General features: G+C 63.1%; 3 protein-coding genes across 3 annotated transcripts; 2 read left to right on the plus strand and 1 right to left on the minus strand.

Annotated features, from left to right (window-relative positions):
* Positions 1 to 97: 97 nt before the first annotated feature.
* Positions 98 to 17,502, plus strand: ZDHHC5 (zDHHC palmitoyltransferase 5). Its single transcript, XM_072929592.1, has 12 exons — positions 98 to 243; positions 5,184 to 6,464; positions 11,778 to 11,899; positions 12,255 to 12,412; positions 12,497 to 12,669; positions 12,768 to 12,870; positions 13,243 to 13,334; positions 13,419 to 13,551; positions 13,964 to 14,087; positions 14,816 to 14,928; positions 15,067 to 15,947; positions 16,247 to 17,502. The coding sequence occupies exons 2-12, from the start codon at positions 6,361 to 6,363 to the stop codon at positions 16,410 to 16,412; spliced, it is 2,169 nt and encodes a 722-aa protein (XP_072785693.1). The 5' UTR covers positions 98 to 243; positions 5,184 to 6,360; the 3' UTR covers positions 16,413 to 17,502.
* MED19 (mediator complex subunit 19) lies at positions 17,398 to 19,401 on the minus strand. Its single transcript, XM_030273673.4, has 5 exons — positions 19,150 to 19,401; positions 18,608 to 18,864; positions 18,438 to 18,534; positions 18,263 to 18,357; positions 17,398 to 18,139 (listed from the first exon to the last, which is right to left on the minus strand). Exons 1-5 carry the CDS (start codon positions 19,346 to 19,348, stop codon positions 18,077 to 18,079), a joined length of 711 nt encoding a protein of 236 aa, XP_030129533.3. The 5' UTR covers positions 19,349 to 19,401; the 3' UTR covers positions 17,398 to 18,076.
* A 126-nt stretch (positions 19,402 to 19,527) lies between these two features.
* Positions 19,528 to 21,749, plus strand: TMX2 (thioredoxin related transmembrane protein 2). The gene is made up of 8 exons (XM_030273672.4): positions 19,528 to 19,763; positions 20,188 to 20,248; positions 20,386 to 20,499; positions 20,633 to 20,709; positions 20,784 to 20,890; positions 20,977 to 21,042; positions 21,151 to 21,280; positions 21,385 to 21,749. Exons 1-8 carry the CDS (start codon positions 19,575 to 19,577, stop codon positions 21,517 to 21,519), a joined length of 879 nt encoding a protein of 292 aa, XP_030129532.1. The 5' UTR covers positions 19,528 to 19,574; the 3' UTR covers positions 21,520 to 21,749.
* The last annotated feature ends 39 nt before the right edge of the window (positions 21,750 to 21,788 follow it).

Raw genomic sequence — 21,788 nt, forward strand, 5'->3', positions numbered from 1 at the left:
CGCGGTGGTACGTCCCGCGCACGCGCCGAGGCCCTGGCCGTGTCCCCGCCCGCCGCGGCGTGAGCGCGCACGCCCGCGCCGCTGCCGTGCGCATGCGCGCCGCCGCGGCCGGGGTGGGCCGGCGGGAGGCGGCCAATGGAGGCGCGCGGGGGGGCGCGGTGCGCACGCGCGCGCGTGACGTCCCGCCCGCCGCAGCCGCCGCCGTCCGAGCCCGGAGCCGCCGCCGCGCGCGGCCTCCTGCCGGTGAGTCACGTGGGCCGCGCCGTCCCGCCGGGACCCTGCCGCTCCGGCACCGCCGCCGCCTCCCCGGCCCGCCGCTCCCTCGCCCCCCTCGCCGGGGCCCGGCCGCCACCGCCCCCGCCCCGCCGCTACCCCCGCGGCTTCCCCCGCGCGCGGCTCCGGCCGTGCCCCCTCCCCGCCCGCGGACCCTCCTGCCCGCCGCCCCAGCGGGCACCGACCCCTGCCCGGCCCGCCCCTCTGCCCGCGGCCCCGCTCCGCCGTTCCGCACGGCCGCCTGCCCGCTGGTCGCGGTGCCTCTGCACGGGAGCGCCGCTTCCTCCTGCCCCGGCCGCCGTGCCCGCGGCCCCGCCGGCACCAGGACCTCCTCCTGTGCCGCGGGGAGCCGGGCCGGTGGCTGAGGGAGCGGCGGTGCGGGGCTGGAGGGGAGCGGTGCCCCGCGGGCCGGGGCCGCCCCTGCGCACGGTGCGGGGCGAGCGCACCGGAGCGGGGCTCGTTCCCCGCCTGGAAACCGCCCGGGGCCGGGGAGCGGCCGCAGGGAGCGCCCGGGGACTCGTGCGCTGTCCCGCACTCGGCCTGGCCCCGGTGCCCCCGGGAACGCCGCCCTGCGCTGCTTTGGGGCACCGGAGCTCGGCCTCTGTGCCCAGGGGAGCCCTTGCTTACAGCACGGCCTCTCCCCACGGCACCGGTACCGGCCCTGCTCCGGCTTTGGGCGGCGCTGGCAGCGGTCCAGCCTGGCCTCTCCTCAGCATTCCCAGATTCCCAAACACCTGAGCTGTGCCGGTCCCCAGCCTCGGGGTTCCGCCCCCCTCACCGCGCCGACTGGGGAGGGGATCGGCTGCCCTGTGCTCCCCGTGGCTCTGGGAAGTGGTTCCCCCGGATCTGCCGGCTCCCGCCCCGGCACTCGGCTGCATTTGGGCTTCAGGGATTCTCCGCACTAGGGGCTGCTCGGGTTTTTTGGGGCGTGTTGAAGTACAACCAGAGCCTTGTCTCTATCAAAGTCGGAGTTATCTTGGAACCTCTGAGCTTAATCCAGTTACCACCCTCCTTCCGCCGGGCCCAGGTGCTGCTTTAGCAGGCATTTATTCCCGTTGGTTCCCGAGGCCGGGAGCCCCATCTGGCATTGGAGAGGGTGGTGGTTGGGTGGGTCCAAGGGAAGACCTTGAACTCCCCTGCGAGGGGCCTGTTTGGGGACATTCCCACCTGTCGCTGTGCCTGGTGTCTCCTAACACAGTGACAAGAGGCTGATGCTGTCCATGCTCGCTGTGGGGCCCGTTGGGATGCGGCCTCAATGGATGAGGCATTGTTCCTCCTGCTTTGCCCATAAAATGGGGCTAATCCCCTGTAAACCAGCGGGATGGGCTGGGGAAGGAGGATGGGAGCGGTGTAAGCCCTGGGCAGGAGATAAGTGTGGAGTGATTCCAGCCTTCTGGCTGTCTGCAGTGGAATATTTCTCCAGGTTCTGTGTTGACCCTTCTGTACATCCACCTGGGAGAAAGGTGGGTGTGCAGGATGGCCCTGGAGCCGAGGGGTGGCTGTGCATCCTCCTTTGGAATTAAGAGCAGGGAAGTGTCTCCAGACTGCTCTGTTGGGGCAGGTGCTCTGGTTTGGACTCAGGGCAGTGACCAGTGGGGATCTCACGCTGGCATTGCTCTGGCCACAGTGCCAGGTTTGGGAAAATTTGCACTTCCTCTGATGGATTTTGGAGTGTGAAGTGTTAGCTGGTTGTACAGGGACAGGGTGAGCAGAGGGAGCTGCAGAGGGAGGTGGGAGGTCCTTGTTCCCTCAATGCCCCTCACTCATGGTGCCAGGCAGCGAGCTCTGGAATGGCTCTGTGGAATTTTGGGGTGCAGCCGATCAAAACAAAGTGGGAACAGGTGAAGCACATCCCGTCTCTGTGCAGCTGGGATCTGCCCTGTCTGGGAGTTGCCTCACGTGGAAGGAATTGTTTGTGTGTTTGCCCTGTGCCATGGGAACTCGGCTGGACCGGGGCGGGTCAGGAGCTGCAGATCCCGGCGGGCGGCACAGGTTTGGGAGCCGGTAACCGGGAGGGAACTCTGTCCTGCCTGTGCCGTGGATCCCGGGGTGGCAGGAGCCATGGTGGTTAATGCATTTCCTCCTTCCTGGACGGGAGCAGAGTGAGGAGCTGAAGTGAGGGTGGAGGGAATGTCGGGAGTTGTGTCACACGTGTCCCCATCACAGCAGAGGTGGGGAGTGCCTCATGCTCCAGAAAGGAAAAAGCATGGAGCACCTGTCTACATGTGGGAAGGCTGGAGAGGGGCTGGAGCAGATCAGCAGTGGGGTGGGAAGCAGGGAAGGAGGAGCACAGGGATGGGAGGGGAGGAAAAGGAGGAAATCTGTGAGGCTTTACAGGGCCTTGAACCAAGAAAAGGAGACGCAGGCTCAGAGAAATGGAAGGTGGCAGCAGTCGTGCTTGCACGTATCTCGAGGGAGGGGATTTGGAATTAAAAGAAATCCCCAGAAATGGAGATGAAGCAAACAGGAGCAGCTCGCCTGTAAGAGTGGAGGGAAACCCTGGAGAGTGGAGATGTCTGCTCAGGAGGTGGCTGAGCAGAGTGGAACTGGGAAAGTGCTCCGAAAGGGAGGTGCTGGGATGGGAAAACCAGGTGGAATTTCTGAGGGTGAGGGGAGGGGGAGTGAGCAGTGACACAGGCGCTGGAGGAGGAAGGAGCAGGGCAGGTCTGGAGGAGCAGTGGGAGAGGAGGAGTTGCTGGGCTGGAATTGGCAGAGGGAAAGGAATGGAAGGCGAGAGCAAAGCCCAAGTAGGCCACAGGTAAGCAAGATGAGTTGGGGGCTCTTTGGAGCAGGGAAGTCTGAGTGGGCTTTGTGGATAGGGACAAAGTGGCCAGTGAGACAGAGAATTTGGGGCAAAGGTAGAGGGAAAGGAAGGGTTGGTTAACCAGAAGTGGGCAGGTTGTAGGGCTGGGAAAGGGGATGGCTGGGAAAGAATATGTGTTTTTGGGAGAATTGTGACCCGAATTACTGTAATCTGTGGGAATTTGAGGTGGATTTTCCTTATGTTTTTCCTGGACCCCTTAAGGATTGCAGAGCAGAGATCCTGGCACACTGTGCTGCACTTTGACAGCTTCTGCCCGGGCCTCTGCAGCAGGGCTGGGGCTGGGGAGTCCTGCGGGGTCTCAGCATGCCAGGGGGATCAGGAAGGCATTCCCGGGAGTAGTGTGGTGGCTCTGGGAGCTGGAATGGGCTCCTGTTTGATGAGTTGTGGAGTTATTCTGGGCACAGGCAGCTGGAGCAGGGATGCATTTGCATTGCTTCTCACTGGGATGTCCCTAATGACAGCACTGGGGCTCTCCCCCTCCTGAGAGGGCCTGTCCCATGAGTACCTGATTCCATGGGGAGCTGGCTCTGGCACGCACAGCTCCACAGAGATCACCCAGTGGAAGGGCTGGAGTGCCTGGATCTCTGGCTGGGGGGGCTGGGGCAGAGCAGGGCCACAAAGCGCATGCCCATGGCACCCTGTGAGGGCAGGGTGGGGATCTCTGGAGGAGGAATTATCAGGGAACAGCTCCTTCTGCCTGGCAGCGTCTGTTTGAGCCTGAGGTGTGGCCGTGCCTCCATGGCGGAGCGTTCAAAGGGCTGGGTGCTCTGGGAGCAGATCACTCCTGCTAAAGCAATCAGCCGTGATGTCAGGCCTGGACTTCCGATAGCCCATCCCTGGAATTGCTGTTGGGCTCGGCTCTGTGGGGTGTTGGGCTCTTCCCCAAACAGGCAGAGCGGGGCTGGGAAACGGCTGCTCTCCAGGGAACTCTGTTCCTGCTACGGAAAACAGCTTTCCCTGGTGTTACTGTTCAATTTGCTCCTCTCAGGAGCTGCTGCCAGGTGAAACCTGCACATTCCCTGCCGGGCAGAGCATTAGCCCCACATTTCCTCTCACTCCCAAGGGCAGGGAAACCTAGGAGTGGGAAGTTGAGCTTCGGTCCTGCAGAGGCCGAGTGGCAGGAGCTGTTCCTGGGTGAGTCAGGCAGAGTGGCCGTGAGCTGGGGCTGAACCCGCTTGGTGGTAACACATCCTTGTCATTAAAGCTGTCTTTAATTGGGTGCCGCAGCTCTCCCAACCTTCACCCACGTTTAGTCAGTGCTAGAGAGCTCCCTGCCCACCCCGAAGGAGCAATTGGGGAGGCAGAGAAAGCTGAAAGGGAGAAAGGAGTGAGCTGTAGGCTGTGCTTGGACCTGCAGTGCCATGGAGGCAGCAAGGTGACAGACCGTGGCAAGGTGAGGAGTGGTGGCTGTAGCAGCAGGAACCGGTGGGATATGATGGATGATGGGCTTGTGGCTGCTTGGGGCAGGTCAGGGCCATGGGCAGGGACACCTTCCACTATCCCATCGAGCCTGGCCTTGGACACTTCCAGGAATGTGGCATCCACAGCTCCTCTGGGCAACCTGTGCCAGGGCCTTAGCACCCTCACAGGGAAGGATTTCTTCCCAATATCCTTTCCAGCCCTGAGCTCTGTCATTTCAAATCCGCTCCTCCTTGTCCTGGCGCTGCAGTTCCTGATGAATCTGGAGCTGCAATGGCCACCTCTGATCATGGGATTGGTGTTTTCCATGGGCCTCTCCTGTCTGCTGCCCTCCAGGGAAGGGTGTGAGATTCCTGGATGTATTTTCCTCCTATGGTGTCCACCCTTATGTTAAGTCCTGGAGCCTGTGCTCGGCTGCTGCCCCTGAGGGAGCCAGCTCTCACTGGTGCTGGGATTTGAGCCGGAGCTGCAGGAAGAAATTCACGGTATCCCTCCAGTCCTTCCAGGGCTCAGGGTGGGTTTCTTGGTGGTTGGTGGTTTGGTGTTTCTGCAGCAGCCAGTGCCCCTGGGCTGGGACGGGGGACGCCGTGGCCAGGCTGTTGTGGCTAATGACAGCCGGCTCCATCCCTTCTCTTGCCATGCTAATTTCTGTTGTTGTTTTTTCCAGGTGAGCTGTGGCACACCAGACCTGGAGTTTTAATGGTTTTATGTCGTTTTTTTTTTTTTTAAAGACGGATGGATGGATGAATGAAGAAGGATTTTAACAAAGGAAGGGGAAGGGAAAAATGGAGCTGTTTGGAACAAACTGAGGTTTCCCCCAGCACTGCCCGGGCCATGGGTGAGACAGAACTGCTCAGCACCACTTCCACCCTTTGGTGTCTGTTGGGGTTGTAAAGACGCTCCCTGAACACCCCCTTCCCATTCACCTGCTGGGAAATGGTTGCTGCAGAGAAGATTTAATGAAATTCCTGTCGCTCCCCAACTGCCAAGTGGATACTGAGCCCATGGAAGGGCCTGGGGGGTCAAGAGAAAGGAGCAAGTAGGAAAACCCACAATCCGCCAGACCTTCCCCTCCGCCCCCCTCGAAAGAAAGGATTTACAGCTCAACCTTGCACCAGCTGTTCCTCGGCTTTAACAGACAAGAGAGAAATAAATAAAATTAAACGGCCACCGCCAGCCAGCCCCAGATCCCAGTGAAATCAGGGAGAGTGTTTCCGTGACCCCTCCAGCGAGGGGAGGAGGAGGAGGCACGGCAGCTCCGTGAGGAAGCTGGGATTGCTTGGAGACCACCCCCTCCTCCCGTGCAGCACCGGGGGCTGCAGCACAGCCGAGGCGGATTAAAAAGGAGAAGTGGCTGCCCTGAGGCTCCCGGAGTGGCTTTTTAGCAAGCAGTTTGCTGATCCTGTGCTCTTCTTGGGGTGCTGGCTGGCTGGGAAGCACCCTGCCCGAGCCTGGGGAATTCCCTCCCTTCAGAGCCTGCCTGTGGGAGTCCTGTTCCCTGTAGGCTGCTGCCTGGACTGAGGCTTGGAAGGGCTCTCAGCATTCCCACTCCAACGGTTGTCCTAAGCCCAAATTTCCTTCTCTGTTGTGAATTTTTAATGTTTTTAACCCTCCTTCCCTGCGCCTGTGAGCTCTCAGGGAGCAGAGCTTAGAGTGGGCTCCTCTCCTGGGCCTCCCGCTCCAGACCCTTCTCCGGACTGTCCGCCCCGGTCGGAGCTCGCCCCAGGAGCAGGCACGGGGGCAGGGTAGGGGTCAGCCCCTGTCCCCCTCCCCTTCTCATCCTGCTCTGAGTCCCCTGGGGCCTGGGCTATGCTGCGGGGCGGACCCCCCACCACAGCTCCAACATGCCAGCAGCCTCTGGAAAGAGATTCAAACCCAGCAAGTACGTCCCGGTCTCCGCTGCTGCCATCTTCCTAGTGGGAGCCACCACCCTCTTCTTCGCCTTCACGTGAGTCCCAGCTGCTGGGCCAGAGCGGGGAGGGCTGGCGAGGACAGGGGACAGGAGCTGGGATTTCCTCCCAGAGGGGGGGAGATATTGTGCTCTGGGTGCTGCAGCCACAGCAGGAGCCATTTCACTCCATGAGTCTTCCCAGGGGAAATTGCATGCTGGCAGTCCTGGTGAGGCACCACTCAGCTGGGTTGGGAAGTGGTTTGTGACCTGTGGGTGGAAAACACATGGATTACTTTCTCCTTTGGAGCCAGGCGAGGTGGATTGGTGGGCCGGGGCAGAATACGTGTTATTTTTAGTTTCATAATCGATTTGTGAGCCATAAAGGAAAGTTCAGGGCGGAGAACTCTGACCCCTGTGCGGATCACTTGCTGTGTTCAGTCCCCTGCCCTGGGGCAATGAGGGTTCCCCTGCCCTGGAGAGGCCACCAGGGAAATGGCCAGCTGGTCACTGGGGCTTTGGGGGGCCACCATGCTGGGAGATGGTGCCGTGTACTAGAGAGGTGTGGTGACATCCCTGGGCTGCTGCTCTTCCCTGCCTGGTGACACGTGCCTCGGTGACGTGCCCAGGGGGTGACAGGCAGGGGAGCAGAACCTAGAGGTGCTGAGGGAGTCTGTCAGAGGGTGGCTGGCACTATGGCACAGTGTGCCAGACAGGAAAGCCAGAGCATGGCAGCTGGAATGGCCACCAAATCCTGCAGGGCATCCCCGGGGTCTCAGTGGGGATGTGTCTGGGGTTCTGGCAGGGTGTGGGAAGGGCATCTGCTCTCTACTTCAGGGAGCGTCTCCTGCTCCCTGGGGTTTTCCTGCTGGGGCCACAGGAATCAGCTGGAGCTGCGGGAGGCCAAAGGGACAGGTGCCATGGGTGCTGCCATTCCCTGGGAAGGAGCCATTGGTGGTGGGAAGGTCAGTGTGGCTTTGGCAGCCACTGGGCAGGGACAGGGGAACTTGATGACCAAAGAGGGGAGCAGGGTTGGTTCGCCCCATCCAGCGCCCGGTGCAGCTGGCAGTGTCACTCAGCAGCGTGTGGCTGTCCCCTGCTGGGACACCGAGTGGTCACCAGGCTCCCAGGCTGGGGGTTTGGCTGCTCCAGGCTGCCAGATGCCTGTGGAAGTCCCTGACTGTTCCTCCTGTGCCAGGGGGATGAAGGAGAAGCAAAGGGAACAGGCGGTGCCCTCCAAGCTGCGTGTGCCACCCCGCGTGTGACCTTAGGGGACAGGCTGGCTCTGTTTTGGCACAGTGGCTGCTGGACAGCTGGACCCCGAGCCCATCCCAGCCGTGGGTGCCATCAGTGCCGGGAGCAGCCGCTTATCAGCGGGCGGTGAGAAGCAGCGCCGGAGCTGGCGCCGTGGAGCAGGTTTGGCCGGGGCAGGAGCACCTGGGCAGGTCGCTGTAATTGCAGGTCAGCGATGTTGTTTATCCGACTTCGGAACATCCCATTAAACCCCAGGCATGGTGTTCACACGGGCTGGGCCGTGAGGGAGCCGCGCTGCTCCCCGCGGGATGGCTCCTGTGGGACAGGGTCTGCCTGGTGCTGGAGCAGGTTGGCAGGGATGTGGGGCTCGAGGTTGGCCTCCTGTGTGATCCTGGGGGCCACTGTGCCCCTTCCTGCCTGGTCAGCAGCAGCCTGGCTGCTGAACCCCTTCCCCCTGTCAGCATCCGACCTAAGGCTGGTCCTTTGGGAAGTGCAATGGAAGCTGTGAGGATGGGCTCTTGAAGGCCTCCCCAAAACAAGGAGCAGCCAAGGGTCGGCACAGCTCTTAAGGCTCCGGTTGCTTTGCTTCCAGCCTATCCACTGGATGCCTTTTGGTCCCTCCAGGATTTGTATCTCTGGGCCAAGAACTCTGTTTAATTGATTAATTTAATTAGGAACTGCTGCTGAGCACGTGGCTGTGGAAATGAGGCCGGTTGCCCTGGAGGGGAGGGGCAGCAGGAAAGGGGATGTTCCTGCCTCCCCCTGGGATGAGTGGGGGGTCTCAGGCTTGCTGGGCTCTCAGATGGGTGCTGATTTAGGATGGAAATTGCCCCTTGGGGTCCATTTGTCCATTCCTGCATCTCCCCACTGACTGGTCCCAGCCCCTGGTGCAGTTGGCTCTTGGGTTCCTTGTCCCCTCCCTGGGGCTGGCAGTGCTACTGGGACACAGTGTCGTGCCCGCTCCCAGTCAGATCCAAACTTGTGTGAGGGTCAGGGCGAGCAGGGATTGTGTTTGTGCCAAGGCCTTTGGGGAGCTGGAGAGCCGGTGGGTCCGAGCCCCGGGGAGCAGGCAGGAGGGGAGGCTGTGCCTGGGAGAGTGCAGGGCCTGAGGGGCTGGGGAAGGCATGCCAGCAGGGAGGGACAGGCTTCTCCGGGCGTGACTGGTAGCCAAAAGCCAGTCTCATCCCGGTGTGACTCATGGTGCCCGAGGTTCCCCAAGTCCTCTCATGTGCTGCCAGGGACAAGTCCCGACAGCTCCTCTGGCCATGAGTGTGTTGCATCCCGATCCTGAGGGGGAACCCGATGGGTGATGCAGGACTTGCGTGGCTGGCGATGGTGACGAGCCTCCCTCCTGCTCCTCCTCCTCCTCCTCCTGCCCTGTGTGCCTGCAGCCCCACACTCTCTGTTCAGGAGAGCAAAAGGCAGGAACACATCACTCTCCTGATAAGGAGGTTCCCTCAGGGATGGGCAGCACCTTTGCTCCCTGTGGAGGACCCTGATCCCTCCAGTGGGTGGGGATGGTCCCAGGATGTGACTCCATGGCTTTGGGGTCACCAGCATGGTGCCACCAGGTAGTCTGGCTCCAGGGGGATTCCCACAGCACAGGGGTCCCTGTGTGTGAGGGAGCCAGGAAAGCAGCAGGTCCTGGTGTTCCTTAGGGAGGGTCTTGTGCTTGCCCTGGCCTGTGAATCCTACCCAGGGGGTCTTGTCAGTGTGTCTGAGCCCAGGAACCTGCTGGGCACTGTCCTGCCCCAGGAGCTCTGTGACCCTCCAGGAAGGGCTGGCTGCTGAGACAGCACAGAGATGTTCCCTTCCCCTGGTCCTTCCCTCTCTGCGTGCCCCAGAGCTTTCCAAGGCAGCTGGATCCTTCCCTCCCTCCCTGGGCTCTGTCTCTCAGGATCCAGGCTGTGTGCTTGGCTCAGCCCGGCTGTTGGCTGTTCCCTGTGTGGGATGGCTGCCCGGGCATGGGTCTTCCTGGCTCCCCTCCATCTCTTTCAAGCAAACCTTTGGGCTGGGATTTCCCTTCCTGGAAAGAGGAGCTCCTTCCACACAGTTCCTGGAAGGGCATTTCCTCCTCTGAGCCCCCTGGCCCTCTCTGTCAGCAGAGAGCAGAGCCAGGGAGGCTTCTCCCAGGTGGAGTAGGAGCTCAGCTCAGGGACATGGGGTCCTTGGTTCTGGTGTGTCCTCACTCTCTACAACCCCCTAGGTGGGGTTGGGCTCTTCTCCCAAGGAACAAGTGATGGGACTAGAGGAAGCGGCCTCAGGTGGTGCCAGGAGAGGTTTACTTTGGATGGTAGAGAAAATTTCCGCATGGAAAGGGTTGTTCAGCCCAGGCCAGTGGTGGAGTCACCAAAGAACATGTGGCTGTGGCACTTGGGGACATATTTCAATGGTGGCCCCGACAGTGCTGGGGAAGCAGTTGGAATCAGTGATCTTGGAGGGTTTTTCCAACCTGAACAATTCTGTCATTCCATGGCTCCGTGATTCATCCTTTGCTTGGGTTGTGGCCTGGTGCTGTTCTGTAGGTTCTGTGCCTCCAGCACTGCTCTCCCAGGGTTTTGGGGCACAGATTGGAGAGGACTCCTCCTCTCCACCCCGTCCCAGCTGTGGAGAATCCGCCTGGCTGGCTTCCAGAGGAGGCAGCAGGGCCGGCATGGCCGGTGCCGCTTGAGGAGCCGCTCCCCAGCTCAGGGCAGAGCTCGGGGGGCTGGGCCGGGAGATGCCGGGATGCCATCCCGGGAGATGCCATCCTGGGAGATGCCAGCCTGATACGGAGCAGGGAGGCAGCAGCCAGGGTGCCCAGCAGGGCGGCTCCTCAGGAACGAGGGGGGAAGAGGCTTTGGCGAAGGCAGTCTGCAGGAGGAACTTGATGTGGTGTGTGGGACCTGGGGGAGCCAGAGAGGAGGAGGAAGAGGAGTGTGGTGGGTGGCTTGGCCATACTGTCCTCCTTGCCAGGGATGTCCTGCAACCAAAAGTCTGCCCTCCTGCTCTCTCATCCCTGTGCCTGGATGGGGACAGCCTCAGCCTTGGCCTGTGAGACCAGGTCCCACTGATGATTCCCACCCTCCCTGGGGCACGGAGCGGTGCCCGGTGCTGGGAGCACCCTGCCCACCTTGCCCTCTGTGCTGCCAGGTGTGTGCTGGAAGGGTGTGCCCGCTTCTCCTGCCCTCCTGGGGCAGTCCCCCCGGCACAGCTGCTACTCCTCACCCGGGGGTGCCCCCCTGCCCTCCTCAGGGCACTGAACTGGGACAGAGCCCTGCACCAAGGGCTCGTTCCCAGCTGGAGCCTTGCCATGGCTCTCAGACCTGCTGTGACAAGGACGGGGCTGCCTCACCCGGTGATGGGACCCGGCTCCGTGGGTGGTGGTGGAGGAGGGGACAGGGCCAGCGCCTGCCCCTTCACCCCAACCTGTGGGGGATTACGGCGCTGGCACCATATGTCGCCCTGCCCGCCTAGCCCCACGCTGCTCCGGCCACCTAAATCCATCGGCACTTAGCCCGGTGGGGGGAAGAGAGGGACAGATGCTGCCCTAGATCTGTGGGATTAAATCCCAGCAGCAAAGCAGATTAGGGAATTACGCTGGCGCCTGCAAGGGGGAAGCCCACTGTCCTGAGCAGGGGCAGGAGGGAGCAGGGTGATTCCCTCACTGTGCTCCCACAGGCTTGTTGGAGGAGCTGGGTGCTGGCTGGAGTCCCCATGTCATGCTAGAGCTGTCCCTGGGATGCGAGGAGCATGAGTGGCTCTGGAGGCACCAGAGCTGGTGCTGGTTTCATGTCCCCTCACAGAGTCCTCTCTACCCCTGAGCAGCTGGTGGGGCACAGGGAAGATGACATTGTGCTTTCTGGCAGGTCCCCTGGGTGCCCCCCGTGCCATTGGCCTGCTTTTCTCTGTTCCTAGCACCACTACTCTGTAGAACCCTCCAGTTGGGTCCCAAAGGGGAATTTTGCTCCCTGAAGGATGCCTGGAGCACATCCCACTGTGGCCCTCAGGTGCTCCCCAGGCTGGGGTCAGGCTGTTCTGTAGAAATGGCTGCAGTGTGGGCATGGGATGTGCTGCAGGGAGGCGGCAGGAGTGACACAAGTGAGGGATCCGAGGGTCTCACAGCTGCTGTGCCCACAGGTGCCCGGGACTCAGTCTCTATGTGTCCCCCATCATCCCCGCCTACAATGCCGTCGTCTTCCTCTTTGTGCTGGCCAACTTCAGCATGGCCACCTTCATGGACCCGGGCATATTCCCACGAGGTGAGTCTGGCTCTGGCTGGGAAGAGCTGCCTCCTTGCACCCTTCCTCCGAAGTAAAGGGGATTTCTGTGTCCCAAAAGGCTGGTGAGGAGCCTTGCTCGCCCTGCCCGGTGGGATCAGGCAGTGACAAGCGCTACAGGGATGGCAGCTCTGGGTTCAGAATCCCATGTTGGGTCCCTGGGGCTCAGGCAGTGTCAGGATCCTGGAGCAGGGTCTGGGAGATCCCCCCCTGGCCTGTGTTTGGGGCTCCCTGGCTGTCCCTGTGCCAGGTGACAGGAAGGTGATGCCGGGAGCCTTCGGCTTGGGCAGGCAGGGGCTGGCCAGGCCCTGATGCTGTGCCGGGGTGTCCCCATCAGCTGAGGAAGACGAGGACAAAGAGGACGATTTCCGGGCCCCGCTGTACAAGACGGTGGAGATCAAGGGCATCCAGGTGCGCATGAAGTGGTGCGCGACCTGCCGCTTCTACCGCCCGCCGCGCTGCTCCCACTGCAGCGTCTGCGACAACTGCGTGGAGGTGAGGAGCTGCCGGGGCCTCCGCCAGCCCCCCATGGGGCAGGGAGCCCCGGGAGCACCCCCTCACTGAGCCCCATCCCCGCAGGAGTTCGACCACCACTGCCCCTGGGTCAACAACTGCATCGGGCGGCGCAACTACCGCTACTTCTTCCTCTTCCTGCTGTCGCTCACCATGCACATCATGGGCGTCTTCGGCTTTGGGCTGCTCTACGTCCTGTACCAGGTGGAGGAGCTCTCCGGCGTCCGCATGGCCGTCACGTATCCTCCTGAGCAGTGCCAGCGGGCAGGGGGCGCGGGGTCTGGGGGCAGCGCGGTGCCGAGCGGGGCTGTGGCTGCTCCTTAGCTGGCTGCGGCAGGATGGTGGTGATGTGCGTGGCTGGGCTCTTCTTCATTCCCGTCGCTGGCCTGACAGGCTTCCACGTGGTGCTCGTGGCCAGGGGCCGCACTACCAATGAACAGGTATGTCCAGGGGACTGTGAGGGAACTGCCAGCCTGGCCAGGCCACCTACAGATACATTTTGGGATTTCCCTGGAGAGGATGGGTGTGGACAGCTGGATTAAAACTGGGTAAGGCCCCTGAGCTGGGGAGGTAGAGCACAGGGTGACTGAGAGGCAGCTGCATCCATGGGGGTGCAGTCAGAGGATGGAGCCAGGTGGGCACTCTAGGGGCCCAGGAGGTGAAATTGAGGAGACCTGAGCCCCTCAAGGGTATGTGAGCACTGAAACAGGCACCAGGAAAAGGAGCAGGGTCTTGGAGTTCTCCATCCTGGTCCTGGGGGGTTGTCCTTAGGGAGCTGGCATGGCTGGCTGTGACACTCCTTTGTCCCACAGGTGACAGGCAAGTTCCGCGGGGGCGTCAACCCCTTCACCAATGGTTGCTGTAAGAACGTCAGCCGGGTCCTCTGCAGCTCCCCAGCGCCCAGGTGAGCCTGGCCTCTGCATCCCTGGAAAAACTGCTCCATCCCAGGCTTCAGGCCCTGCCTGACCTTCCTCTCCCCGCTCTCCAGGTACCTTGGGCGCCCCAAGGCTGAGCAGACTGTGCTGGTGAGACCCCCGTTCCTGCGGCCCGAGGTGTCGGACGGTCAGATCACTGTCAAGATCATGGACAATGGTATCCAGACAGAGCTGAAAAGGACGAAGGTGAGGAAGGTGGGGACCAGCGCTGCCTGCGCTGGGGCCCTCCACGGAGCCCAGGGGTGCAAGCCTGCATCCGTGAGTAGAGAACCGAGTGAGCCTGGTCACGTTCCCTGTCCCCCTCCATGTCGTCTTGTTCTGTGTCCCCGTGGCATGGAAACTGTCCTACTCCCATGTGGCAGTGAACACATGAGGCCTTGCCCCCTCCATTGCCCTTACTGGTCCCATCCTTCCCCATCCTCTGCAGGTTCCCCCTCCTTGGCACTTCCAGCACCCACCCGGGGCACACACTGCCCCCTGTTCTGTCAGATGGCCCGGGAGGCAGCGGGAGCCCCCAGTGCCGCTGTCCATGCCCTGCCAGCCCAGGGGGGCTGAGGCCTTGGCCCCTCCTGACCCTGCCTGCGCTTTGTCTCTGCAGTCCAAGGGGAGCCTGGAGGTGACGGAGAGCCAGTCTGCTGACGCCGAGCCGCCACCCCCACCTAAGCCCGACCTCAGCCGCTACACGGGCCTGAGGACACACTTAACCCTGGCCACCACTGAGGGTAAGGAGGGCACCAGAGCCTTGACAGCCGCTGGGAGGGGAGCCCAGGGCTGCAGCAGGCAGACCAGGAGCCAGGGCCATAGGGCAGACCTGGAGCACGTCAGCATTCCTGGGCTGGTGTATGTGGCCCCTTGCACTTGGAGAAGCCTGCAGGGGATGCTCGCAGTCAGATCTGCTCTGCCGGAGGCCGAGCCAGCATGGCGCTGTCTGAAGCCACCAGGAGCTGTGCCTTGCAGCCACCGTGCTGCCAGGATGGAGGAGGCGAAGTGGTGGCGGGCCTGGCTCAGCGGCACAGAGCATCTATGTCTGGCTCCGTGTGGGCCTGGCCAGAGGTGGGATGTGATGGGCAGAGCCTGTGGCAGCTGCTTTCTGCAGCAGCTGGAGACCCCACGGCTCTCCCAGCCCTGGCTGGGGTCTGCTGCCCGGTGAGGCTTGTGGTGTGTGTGCTTCCCATTGAGCTCCCTGACACCCCCGTGCCGTGCATCCGCAGGGTGTCACCCAGCCGGGGCTGCCGCAGGGGCACAGAAGTGCCAGCCCCACACATGTGGCTGTGGGGAGAACCCTTCCTCCCAGTCTGTCTCTCCCACCCTGGTGCACCTCCCCTGCTGCCCGTCCCTGTCCCTGGTCTGTCAGCCCCAGGCTCGGAGTCGGTTCTGAGGCAGGGAAGGGGGGGCTCGGCGCGTTCCTCGCCCGCAGCCGCCCTTAGCGTGCCCCTCTCTCCCGGCGCAGACAGCGGCTTGCTAGGCAAGGACAGCCCCCCGACTCCCACCATGTACAAGTACCGGCCCGGTTACAGCAGCAGCAGCACCTCGGCGGCCCTGCCCCACTCCACCAGTGCCAAGGTAAGGCTGAGCCCAGCACAGGGGTCCAGCCCCGAGGGGATGCCACCCCATTCCTAGTGTGGGAAGGGTTTAGGGCATGCATTGGGAGCTCCATGAGGAGGCCCCGTGGTCATTCTTTGCTGCCCCTCTGCCCCTCAGCTGAGCCGAGTGAACAGCCTAAAGGAGCCCAACTCCATCTGTGACAGTGGCCACAAGCCCAGCTACCGCTCAGAGCCAAGCCTGGAACCAGAGAGCTTCCGCTCACCCACCTTTGGCAAGAGCTTCCACTTTGACCCTCTCTCCAGCGGCTCCCGCTCCTCCAGCCTCAAGTCAGCCCAGGGCACGGGCTTTGAGACGGGCCACCTGCAGTCTATCCGCTCGGAGGGCACCACCTCCACCTCCTACAAGAGCCTGGTGAACCAGACGCGTAACGGCAGCCTCTCATACGACAGCCTGCTCACGCCCTCCGACAGCCCCGACTTCGAGTCGGTGCAGGCGGGCCCGGAGCCCGAGCCGCCGGTGGGCTACACCTCGCCCTTCCTGTCGGCCCGCATCGCCCAGCAGCGAGAGACCGACCTGCACGGCCGCTTCGCCAGCGCTGCCTCCCCCAAGCACGCGGTGCCACGGGAGCCCTCGCCCGTGCGCTATGACAATCTCTCCCGCCACATCGTGGCCTCCATCCAGGAACGGGAGAAGCTGCTGCAGCAGCCGCCGGCCCCGGGCCGGGAGGAGGACGCGGGGCTGGCGGACTCGGGCATCCAGTCGACGCCGGGCTCCAGCAACGCCCCCCGCACCAGCTCCTCCTCGGACGATTCGAAGCGCTCGCCCCTGGGCAAGAACCCGCTCACCCGCCCGGCCCTGCCCCGCTTCGGCAAGCCCGAGCCCCCGCCGGCGCTGCGGGTGCGCTCGCTGGGCTCCCCCGACCAGCCCGCCGCCCCCCACCTGGGCAAATCCGTGTCTTACAGCAGCCAAAAAACAGCCTCTCAGGCCGGCGGCCCCGACACCGAGGAGGTGGCCTTGCAGCCCTTACTGGCACCAAAGTGAGTACCGTGATGGCGCATGGGCGTCTGTGGCCTGTGGGGACACCCCCACATAGTGTCCCTCCAAGCCCCTGGGGCAGCAGAACACCCCTCCCTGGGGAGAGATGCTGGGAAGAGCAGCTGAAATCTTCCTGCTCCTCTGAGAGCTGGTGCCCCCCACACCTCCTCAGTCGCCCCACGGGTCCCTCGGAATCCGGAGTGGGTGCTGGTGGTCCCTGGGGTGGGCAGGGCTGTGGCAATACTGGGTGCCAGTGACCTGTCCCCCCTTCTGACCCAGTGTCTGTGCTTCCTTCCCGCAGGGACGAGGTGCAGATGAGAACAGCCTACAGCAAGTCCAACGGGCAGCCCAAGAGCCTGGGCTCGGCCCCACCGGGCCCGGGGCCGGTGCCCCTCAGCAGCCCCACCCGCGGAGGTGTCAAGAAGGTCTCGGGTGTGGGGGGCACCACCTACGAGATCTCGGTATGAGGGGCAGAGCCGCGCCCCCTCCCCTCCTCCCCGGCGGCCCCCAGGGACCCGCCGTGCCCGGACGCTTGTGGACTCCCGGGAGAGCCGGGCGGGTCCCCCCTGCTGCTCCCTCTGCCCCCCAGGCCACGGGGGCTGGCACACACCCGCGGGGGGGCTCGGGGAGGGCTCGGGGGTGGGGGGGAACCGCAGCCCCGGCACCGCCTTGGCTGCGCCAGCCACTTGTGGGCCTTGTGCAATCACCCGCTCGCCTGGCGTGGTAGGAACGGATTGTTTTTAAACCAGAATACTTTTTTTTATTATTATTGTTACGGATTCTATTTTTTTTCTCTTTCCGAGTTACCAGGTGTGTGTATATATAAATATCTATATATATAAATATAAATATTAAAAAAAAAAAAGAAGCAGAAATTATATATCTTACCCAGAGAGAGGAAGAAACTACCCTGCTCAGGGCCTGGGCCCCCCCACCTTGTCCCTGTCCCCAAAGGAGGGACGTGGGGCTGCCTCCTGCACCCATGGAAGGAGCTGTGGTAGGTGCTGGGTGTCACTGTTCCCTCCCTGAAGGGGGCCATGGGGTGCCAGGTACCCATCCTCGGACACTCCCCTCCCTGATCCGTGGTGTCCACAGCCTCCAGCCCCCCTGGGGGGCCCAGGGTGGAGGCAGGGTGGGGGCAGCACCCCCACACCCCCATCCCGAGCTGGTGCAGAAGCCCCAGCGTCCCCCACCCGCAGTTTTTGCTCTTTGTTCTTTCCCCAGGGGCTGTGGTCGGGGTGGGGGGGTTGTTGGTTTTGTTGCCTTTTTTTGTTTCTGTTAATGATTCCGAGGAGGTTTCTCGCTGTCGCAGGGGTGTTTTTATTTCCGCTCGCTCGGGGAAGAGGCAGGTGCATCCCCAGAAAGCAATATTTTCTCTTCACATGCCAAAAAAACACAGCCAAGGAGCCCCGTGCTCCCTGTCCCCAAAGCCCTGCCGGCACTACCGGACTCTTTCTCTACGGCAATAGCTCCCGTGGCCCCGCACAGCCACGCCAGGGTTTTTTATTATTATCAGCCATTTTAAAAACAAGGAATAAAAGGATATTTAATGAGCCACCCCGGGGCCGTGCGTGTGCTTTGTTTGGTGTCCAGGGATGGAGCAGCCCCTCCAAGGCTCCTGATCCTCAGGGTTTCAGCCTTCCCCCCCATCCCGAGGGAGAGAGAGAAGGGGGTCTGGTAAGAGCTGAGCCTGGCCCAGTTCTGGGGAGGCTCAACTTGAGGCAAACTCTGCTCCCAGAGAAGGTAAGGATTTTCCAGGCATGGGAAAAGAGGCTCCAGGGAAGGTGTCATGGGTGCTGGTGAGGTTTGGGATCCAAAGGAGGGCACCTGCATGTTCCAGGGACACCTTGGTTTGGGGCTCCACTGTGACAGCTGAGGGTCACAGCAGCCATGGCCACCAGCCCCTCCTCACAGCAGAAGTTCAAAGGTGTCTAAAAAAAGGCTTTGATGCTCCAGGTTCTTCAGGTACAAAAGCCCAAGGTCAGCACCCACAGAGTCCGTGCCCCTGGTCCTGGAGGGGCTGCAGGGGTGTCCTCTTAGCCGGGGGGGGCAGGGCAGCCCCAGTGTCCCTGGGGTCAGCCGGGGCTGTTCCCATGGGCCGGGGGATCCCCAGGGCGTCACCGGCGTGGTTTCACCGTAAGCTGCTGCTGGCCTGGGAGCTGCCCACCCCCGGGTGCTCCGGGCTGTGCCGGTTCTGTGGAGGAAGGACAGACAGAAGCTGTGAGAGCTGCTGGGCAGCAGCCCCTTGGGGATGGCCACTCACAGCGCCCCTCCGAGGTCCACGGGCTGGGCACTGCACCCTGGCCTTGCCACTCACCTTCTTTTTCTTCTTCTCTTTCTTCTTCCTCTTCCGCTCTGGATCCTCCTCTTTTTTCTTCTTTTTCTTCTTGTGGTCGGAGTCTGAGGGGGTTTCTGGAGAAGCGGAAGTGCCGGATGAGCCGATGCTCTGCCGGTGCTGAAGGGGAGCAGGGAGGCGGCTGTGGCACCCTTACCTGGGGGAACGGGGTCCTGCGTGCGGCTCTGTTTGTGCTTGTGCTTGTTCTTCTTCTTAGGCGGCTGGATGTGCATCAGCCGGCACTGCTCGGGCAGCTGTGGAGAAAAAAGACTGGTCAGACCACGCCGGGCCCCTCCCGCCCCTCCGGCTCCATACCCCGGGGCTCACCGGGCCGGCGTGCAGGCGGAAGCCGGTCAGCATGGCACCCGTGAGCGGCGTGAAGGAGCTGCCGCAGATGGGCGGCTTCTCGATGAGCGAGCGCAGGCTGCTGCTGTCGTGGGAGCCGGGCAGGTCGATCATGCCGGGCAGGTCGGGGAGGAAGTTGCTGAGCTTCTCCTTCACCTTCTTCCCGCAGAACTTGTTGTAGGCGTGCTCCAGGTTATAGTGTGTGATCAGGTTGGTGCTGCCCGTCAGCTCCGTAGTGCCTGTGCGGCCGCAGGAGAGCTTGGGGAGGGGGAAACGCCCCGACGGCAGCCCAGGTCCCTCTCCCCAGCCGAGCCGAGGCTCCGGGACACCCTGCAGCCCCCGAGCACCGGGACCCCCGGCCCCGGGGCTCCCCCGCCGCCCACTTCCCCACCGGACCGCGCGTTGCGCTGCCCCGCCCCCGCAACCTCATTGGCTCCTGGCGCCGTCAGTTTCCCCCGCGGCCGCGGTTCGCCGCGCTGATTGGCCGAGCGCGGTACCCGCCCAGCCCCGCGGCCCGCCCGCACCTGGCAGCTCTCGCAGCAGGTAGAAGGGGCCGCCGGCGGCCTTGCGGGCCGCGTCCTCGCCCGGCGGCGGCGCGGCGGCCGAGGCAGCGGGCGGCGGCGCGGTTCCGGCGCCCGGCGCCTTGGCGGGCCCGAATCCGAGCGCGGCGGCGGCGGCGGGCGGCGGCTCGGCCGCGCCGAACAGCGCCGAGAAGTTCTCCATGTTCCCGGCGTGCCCCGCGCCGGGCCGCCCCGCCCCGCCATTGGCCGAGCGCCGCCCCCACACCGCCCCTGCCCCCCGTTGCTAAGAGAGACTCATCCCAGCCTTCTGATTGGCCGCTCCCCTCTCTCCTCTCATTGGTCCGCGCGCGCGGGAGCGCCCGCCTCGCCGCTCGCCATTGGCCGGCGCGGGAGACCCCGCCCCCGGCAGTGAGCGGGGCGGAGGGAAGATGGCGGTGGTGGCGCCGCTGCTGGCGCTGATTTGGGGGCTGCCCGGGCTCTGCCGATGGCTCGCCCAGCCCTACTACCCGCTCTCCGCGCTGCTCGCCGCCGCTTTCCTGATCGTGCGCAAGGTCCCGCCGCTCTGCCGCGGGCTCCCCTCGCAGCGGGAGGATGGCAACCCGTGTGACTTTGACTGGGTGAGGCGGTGCGGCCTGTCCCCGGGCCTGTCCCCGCATCCCTGGGCTGTCCCCGGTCCTGTCCCCACAGCCCCGGCCCTGGCTTGGCTCCCCTCCTCACAGCGCCCCGGCCCTAGCTTGGCTCCCCTCCTCACAGCACCGCGGCCTGGCTGAGAGAGGAGATGCCCGGTAGCCCCTGGCGATGCTCTGCGGTGTTCCCCTACAGCTGAGAGGCACCCGCAGGCTCTGGTCGAGCCCGTGGCCCCAGGGCAGCCCCTCTGCTCGCTGTTCTCATCCGGGGGGGGGCTGAAGACTCTGGGCTGTGGCAGGGCCTTGGGACCAGTAGGGCCTGGCATGGCCACGGGTCCCTGTGCCAGGCCAGGCCTAGTATGGCTTCAAGGTGTCCTGGGCACTTCCAGCTCATGCTGTCCCTTCTTTGTGCCAGAGGGAGGTGGAGATCCTCATGTTCCTCAGCGCCATTGTCATGATGAAGAACCGGCGCTCCAGTGAGTCAGGGGGACTTGTGGGGCTGGGGCTGCTTATGGGGTCTCCTCCAAGGAGCTGCATGGGGTGGTGTCTGGAGGACCAGATCCAGCCCTCCCTGAAATTTCTCCCATGCCTTATTCCTGTCTCCACATCACAGTCACCGTGGAGCAGCACATCGGGAATATTTTCATGTTCAGCAAAGTGGCCAACGCCATCCTGTTCTTCCGCCTCGACATCCGCATGGGGCTGCTCTACCTCACTCTCTGCATAGGTGAGCCTGCATGTCTTCCTGCCCTACATCCGCCTTCTCCTGGCTCCCCTCACTGCACTGGGGTGGAGGAGCTCTGTCCCAGGCCCAGCCTGGCCCTCCTGGCGCCGGGGGGCTCAGGGTGCTGTCATTCCAGTGTTCCTGATGACCTGCAAGCCACCCCTTTACATGGGCCCCGAATACATCAAGTACTTTAGTGACAAGACCATCGATGTGAGTATCTCCCCAGCCCTGGGGCTTTTGGGGGTCTCTGCCCTCGCCCCCCTAAGCCCATGCCCCTGTGGCAGGAGGAGCTGGAGAGGGACAAGCGGGTGACATGGATTGTTGAGTTCTTTGCCAACTGGTCCAGTGAGTGCCAGTCCTTTGCCCCCATCTTCGCTGACCTCTCTCTCAAGTGAGTGGCATCCACTGGAATCTTGGGTGTAATGGGGCCTGTGGTCCCCTGTGTCTCTCACAGCCCTGTGTCCCCATCCTGCCCAGGTACAACTGCTCAGGACTCCAGTTTGGGAAGGTGGATGTTGGCCGGTACACGGACGTCAGCACCAGGTGTGGGGAACGCAACCTGGGCAAGCAGGGCTCACTCTGGGGCAGTCCCTGTGATCCTCCTGCCCTCTCAAGCTGCCTGAGGGTCACTGTGGGCTTGTCCTGACACAGGTACAAGGTCAGCACCTCGCCTCTCACCAAGCAGCTGCCCACCCTCATCCTCTTCCAGGGTGGGACAGAGATCATGCGGCGACCGCAGATCGACAAGAAGGGTCGGGCTGTGTCCTGGACCTTCTCTGAGGTGGGTGGGACCCTGCAGCCCTCTGTTCTCCTGCCCAGCCTGTGCCTGGGAAGAAGGGGGGAGCACGAGGTCCCAGTGGTGCTGATGCTACCTCCTGGCCACAGGAGAATGTGATCCGGGAGTTCAACCTCAACGAGCTCTACCAGAAGGCCAAGAAGCAGTCGAAGCCGCGGGAGGAAGGGCCTGAGGAGCCCCCAGCTGTGCCCGCTGCAGCTCAGGAGACCAAGAAGGACAAGTAGAAGCTGCCCTGTACTGTCGCCCATCACTATGTCACCATCAGCCTGGTGGCAGCGGCCCCGCGGGCCTGCGCAGCCCCGCCCGGAGCCGCTCTCCGTGCGGACTTGTCCCGGCTGAGCCCCGGGAAAGCAGCGGTGCCCCCCGGCCGCGTGCGGGCAGGGCGGTAGGAGGGGCCCCGCCTCGGTTAACGCTCACTCTCATCCATCGCTGACAATAAACGGTCCATCCCGTGTCCGTGTCCGTGTCCGTGTCCGTGTCCGTGTCCGTGTCC

The sequence above is a fragment of the Taeniopygia guttata genome, chromosome 5 (genome assembly GCF_048771995.1).
Source record: "Taeniopygia guttata chromosome 5, bTaeGut7.mat, whole genome shotgun sequence".
In the NCBI taxonomy this organism is placed as follows: Eukaryota; Metazoa; Chordata; class Aves; order Passeriformes; family Estrildidae; genus Taeniopygia; species Taeniopygia guttata.